Source organism: Sceloporus occidentalis, unplaced genomic scaffold (assembly GCF_023333645.1).
Source record: "Sceloporus occidentalis isolate IW3139 unplaced genomic scaffold, rSceOcc1.0.p SCAF_20, whole genome shotgun sequence".
NCBI lineage: Eukaryota > Metazoa > Chordata > Lepidosauria > Squamata > Phrynosomatidae > Sceloporus > Sceloporus occidentalis.
The window spans coordinates 6,989,155-6,995,110 of NW_028317000.1; the positions used below are offsets into that span (position 1 = coordinate 6,989,155).

At 43.3% G+C, this 5,956-nt stretch overlaps 1 protein-coding gene across 1 annotated transcript; it reads right to left on the reverse strand.

Annotated features, from left to right (window-relative positions):
* Window positions 1-1,160: 1,160 nt before the first annotated feature.
* Window positions 1,161-4,115, reverse strand: LOC149301849 (protein S100-A12-like). The gene is made up of 3 exons (XM_089483565.1): window positions 4,013-4,115; window positions 2,439-2,600; window positions 1,161-1,439 (listed from the first exon to the last, which is right to left on the reverse strand). Exons 2-3 carry the CDS (start codon window positions 2,580-2,582, stop codon window positions 1,266-1,268), a joined length of 318 nt encoding a protein of 105 aa, XP_089339691.1. The 5' UTR covers window positions 2,583-2,600; window positions 4,013-4,115; the 3' UTR covers window positions 1,161-1,265.
* Window positions 4,116-5,956: the final 1,841 nt, after the last annotated feature.

The window sequence follows — 5,956 nt, forward strand, 5'->3', positions numbered from 1 at the left end:
AACTGGACACAGTTTTCCATGTAAAGTCTCACCAAAGCAGAATAGATATGTAGAGCGATCTTCTAGCATCTTCGTGACTAAACGAAAGAAAGCAGTTGGCCGTGTGAGGTTTCGTAGACTTAAGTCTTCTTCCTGAGATGCACTTGAGATGCATCAGATGCATCTGAGGAAGTAGACTCAAATCTATGAAAGCTCATGCTGCCAGATTCTTTCTTTCAGTGAGTCTCAAAAGTGCTACAAGATTTCCCAACATACTGATTCTACAGACTAACACGGCTATATCTTTGAATTCTACCAAAGCAGAATAGAGTGGGACTATTGCTTCCCTCCATCTAGACACCATTCACTTGTTTGATGTAGTCTAGAATCGCATTGGCTTTCTTAGCTTCGGCATCACATTGGCTGACCCGAGTTCAGCCTGTGGCCCACTAAGACACCTAGATCCCTTCCACATTTGCTGCCATCAAGCAAGGTGTCACCCATCCTCTATGTGTATTTCAGTTTTATTGCACATATGTGGTATCTTATATGTGATGAAATGGGGTGGGCCACAAAAGCAGGGAAATGATTACCATTGAAAGGGCCAGGTAGGACATGGTCTCAGGGCCTCCTACATATACAAACTGTTGGGATATCTGCCTATTCCCAATTTCCACCTTGATAGATGAGATTGTACTCTATATGCCGATCCCAAAGTGCTGCCTCTGCCCTAAAAGAAGACATGTGATAGTGGCGGGGAGCAAACCACCCAAAAGAGGCGCTTCCTTGGCGCCTCTCTTTGCTGCACAGGAGCGCCGCTGCCTACAAACGGTGCTGCGCAGCTGCGCAGCAAAGAAGGAGCTGTAAAAAGTGGATGCTTTTTGTGCCGCCACAAAGCGCCAAAGACAGCTCCATTACATTGCAGCTGTGCAGCGCCTTTTGTAGGCGGTGCAGCTGTGATGTAATAATTGCACATACCATTTGTATGGTGCTGTGGAACTGCGTTGCATTGACGACGTGCTAGGGTTGCGGGGCGTGTGCACGCGCCGCCCCGAGGCAACCCTAGCATGTTGTGGACGCACTGCAAAGGGCCCATCTATACAGGGCCAGTGTTCTCCAGACCAGGCCCAAACCTTCCCAAGAGCAAGGACATTTTAAAAAGGCAAAACACAACAGCCATCTTTGGAACTTTAACTTTATTTTCACAGGCTGTTCAGCAGCCCTTTTCGGGGACCATCAGAGAAGATCGGTTGCTTCTCCAGACCTCTTGGCCATCTTTAAGGCACTTAGTGGTCGTGCTTGTGGTCGTGGTCATGGGGGTGTTCATGATGGATGTGCTCATGAGTAGCAATGGCCACTTGGCAGATGTAGACCATGAATTCTCCAAAGGAGAGTTGTTTATCCTTGTTTTGGTCCAACTTCTTGAACAATTCTTCAATCGCCTTGGGGTTCTTTTGTTCCTGTGGAAATAATGAAAATAATATTATATATTAAAAACTCTTATTTATCTCTTGTTTGAAATTAAAAACAACAAAGGTCAAATGTTATGGGTTTCAGGATTGCATCCGGACCCAAAGGAACCTCCTTAATGCTTCAAGGATGGAATTATAGACACTCCGGTAGAAGAAAATATCTACAGTATACAGTTAGAATAGCTTGATCTCACTTTAACATCGATGGCTCCATCCCATGGAAGCATGGGATTTGCAGTTTGGTGAGAGACATTAAATTCTCTGCTAAATGCTTCTACTGTTCTAATGTAAGGAAGTGGACTAGAGCTATTGAGTAGAAAATTTCAAGTGCCTTACCAAACTACAAATTCCAGAATTACAGGTGGAAATGTGAGCATAGCTACACACCACACAGAAAGACTAGCAAAGCATGAAAACCAAAAGAATACCTCCTACCTCACCCCCAAAAGCATTGCCAAACTTCATTGGTAAGGTACTTCAGAACCCCTGCTAGAGAGCACTAGTGCTCTCCCTTGAACTACAAATCCCAAGGTACTTTGAACAGAGAGGGAAAGAGGATTAAACCTGGATTCTTTGAAATCTATAAGGAATGGGCAATAGCCTTATAGTGGAGATTCCAGTTATCTGATGAAACTACAAATCTCAGGATTCATTCTAATAGTACCCCAAGAATTCATGTTGATTCAAACTATACTGTACTGTAGATATGCTCCAGATCACAGCATGAGGTAAAGAACTTGATACTTTCCAAAGGTTTTGGGCTATGGCTTCCATAATCCCCAAGCAACACAATCAATATTTAGATAGTATGGGATTTATAGTCCATAGTCTCATCTGGAAACTACCTTTGGTACCACCCGTCCACCACTTTCCACCCATCATACGGTTCTTCCACTATTGGCACTGTGTATATGTCAATGAACCTCATTCAAGGAAGGAATTCCTTCTGGAGAATGAGCCTGCCCCATTGTTGTCTTGAGGTCTTACCTTCAACCAGTTGGGAAGCTCCTTGTGAATAAACTGAGACAGTTCCTTCTGGGTGAGGGTGTCAAAATGCCCAACGCGTACAGAATATGCATGGAATTGGTTGATGATGGTCTCCAAAGCACTTTCCGTTTGGGTCTGAGGCATCTTGAGCTGGTGGTTGACCTACAAAAACAAGCTCCATTTCAGTGGGAGGAGACTTCCAGAAAACATCTCTTCTGCAAGGGCAGATCCTGAGCCCAGATCTGAACTACATACATCTATCTGTAGTTATAGATATAGCCCTAAAACATGTTCACTGAAGGCCCACAGTCTCTCTTGGAACTGGAGGTGGTGCAAAACAAGTCCGTGAGGCCATCTTGAAATTCATACGCTTTCTCAAATGATAAGGGATGACCCTTGGGACCTCTTCCATGTCTATGTTTCTATCTTGAGTATTCCTATCCTAAGAAAACCCCAGGAGGTTCATGGAGTCTCGATAAGGCAACAGGTGACTTCGACACATAAAGCCTTGGAGTTGGAATGGGTGGCAAGGGCCATGCAGTCCAATCTCTTGCTATTGAGGAATGCCCAATTCCACCACTGCCATCCCACCTCTATTTAAGGGCTTCCAAAGAAGGTGAGAGACATGCAGGTGCATACCTATACCCATGCACACAATAAAGGTATCACCACAATATGGATTTTGGAGATACACTTGTCCCTCCATGTTTACTAGGGTTAGGGGCACAAGACCCCCATGAATATAGAAAAACCACAAATAACAAAACCACCCTGTTTTTACCTGAGAAGACACCTCTCTAGGAATCTCTGGGTCCTCCAAGGCAATTCTGTAGTCAATGTCCGACAGATACTGACCATAGAACTGCACTGGAGGAGCTGCTAGTAAAGTATTCTTTATAGGAACCTCTAGGTCTTTCAGTGCAACTTTTAATTAAAGTTGACCATAGAGTTGCACTGGAGGACCTAAATATTCCTAGAGAGAACATCTTAATCAATTCCGTGAATAATCAAATCCGCAAATATGGAGGGATGGATGAATGTATATAAATATATATATATTTGACATTGCTACACCTGCACTTTTTAAAGTCAGTAGCCATGTGCCTGCATTGCCTGCAGAAGGTGTCCGAATCAAGTCCCATCTCAGTGTAGCGTAACCATTGAAATGTTGGGTTCCCTTAACGCTACACTAGTTATTTTTCCCCCGCTAGAAGAACTATGCAAAAGTTTCTGAAATCATTCGCTCAAGTAACTATACTCACCAGCTAATAGTTCCCCCATTTCCAAAGACTTAGCATCCTATACCCAAAGATATACCCCCAGCGTGGTGGTTTGAACATTGGACTAGGACTCCAGGGTTCAAATCCCAGCTCAGCCATGGAAACCACTGGGTCAGTTTGGGCAAATCACACTCTCTCAGCCTCAGAGGATGGCAGTGGCAAACCCCATCTGAAGACGCTTGCCATGAAAGCCCTATGATAGGCTTGCCTTAGGGTCGCCATAAGTTGTAAAATGACTTGAACGGCAACCCAAAGATAATTTCAAACAAACTTAATGGATGTTCTTGAGCTTACCTCAACAAGTGATGAAGATGAAGATGAAGAACAGACAAGATTCAAGATGCTGTGAAGACCTCTAGGATGCGATGTCCTCTTATATTCCTCTCTCCCTCTGGACACACCCCCATCATTGAGAAATCACTCTCCTTTACCAAATATCCACATATCCATTACACTATCAGCCTCTTGCTCAAGGCGTATGACTGGATCCTTCTCGAAATACCAGTTGTTGGGGGCAGCGAGGAAAGAGCTTGATGAAACTTGTGGTGTACGATGGTCCGTCATGTACCAACACTGAAGTTTCACATACATATGCATACCCCTCTCTTGAGCAATCGCCTTTCAAACTCGTAAAAAGGTTTGCATGGAACCGGCCGGCTGCAGCAAAGGTAGGACACAACATTTCCTGTAAGCAACGGGGGGATTCTTGTGCAATATTCATACTGTGTTAAGTTCTTTTACCGCAAAGGATGGAATGAGATCAGCCTTGCTTCATCTTCTGTCCCCTCTCCCCACAAATCCCTGCAAGCCAGTGGCGTTTTGCCTTCAACAAACATCCAAGGCCTTAGCATGGTTCAAAACAACAAGGACCATCATCGCTAGATCCATGAAACATATTCAGGGGTAGCTGCGATGGCCATGCAAAAATATGGAACAAATAGTCAAGTTTATTTACAGTAGCTAAATAATTTATTCCATTCATGGTAGATAATATAATGAAGCATGCGAGAGCTTATAGATTTGCAAGAATCATAGAGTCATAGAGTTGGAAGAGACCGCAAGGGCCATCCAGTCCAACCCCAAGATAGAAATGCACTCAAGAGAAACACTGAAGTCGAAGAAGACTACTGAGTCTGAATAATATATTCTATTAAACTCTCTTTAGAAATTGATATTAAGACACAGTAACAATCGTAATAATATGCTAGATTAATGTTATATTTTATATCTGATATGATTTGTATACTCTGCGATTTACCTGTTTCGATTTGAAAGGTTGTTTTTTAATGTCTTATAAATCATTAAAAATGTATCTTTACAAAAAATGTACATTAGCCAACCAAGCTTTTGCATTCAACCATAAAACAATTCAATGCCATATTAAAACATGGATAAAATAGGACAATTCAATTGGTAACAAAACATGAGACTAAAATTATGTCTTGACAATAGACAATGTAAACTTTTCTCTTATTATCAGAGCTGACTTGATGCATTTGGCCGTTCGATAGGACACATAGTAATCGGTCCCTGCCCGTAAAAATGCAATGCGCCTGTGTTATATGCGGGTGCGCTATACGCAGCTTTGAGCGTAATGCTCAAGCTGCACGGGAGCATGCGGGGTGCAAGGGGCGGCACGTGCGCACCACCACACACCATCCCACCACACGCATGACCCCCATTCACTTAAATGGGGCCTGAGCATAGGTGGATCCTCCGCGTAAGGTGAGGTTCTACTGTATCATATATTTTTTAGGGAATAACATCTCTGATATGTACAGTAAGAGAGTCATGGTACTGGGCTCTCAAGTCCAAATACAAAGAACATCCCAGAAAATAATGATACAAATCTTCCATCTTTCTGCAGCCATATGAACACGGAAAATGGAACAAAACTGTGTTACACGCACTCCAGCCAGAAGGTAACCTGCCACCTTCAGATGCAACGAAGGATGGTATCCCACCAAAGCTGACAAAAGGTCCAAATGCTAGTGCAGTTAGGTTTTTTATATAGAAAACTCTGGTCAGGCCTCACCTGGAATATTGTGCCCAGTTCTGGGCACCACAATTTAAAAAGGATGTTGGGAAACTGGAGCATGTCAAAGGAGGGCGACAAAAATGGTGAAGGGTCTGGAAGCCATGAAACCCTATGAGGAACGACTTACGGAGCTGGGGATGTTTAGCCTGGAGAAGAGAAGGTTAAGGGGTGAAATGATAGCCCTGTTTAAATACTTAAAC

What these genes read in the sequence shown, in the direction of transcription:
- LOC149301849 (XM_089483565.1), bottom strand. Translation starts at nt 2,582, where the DNA reads ATGCCTCAGACCCAAACGGAAAGTGCTTTGGAGACCATCATCAACCAA. An exon ending in AGCTTCCCAACTGGTTGAAG is followed by an intron (nt 1,440 to 2,438) that starts GTAAGACCTCAA and finishes TTATTTCCACAG; the next exon opens with GAACAAAAGAACCCCAAGGC.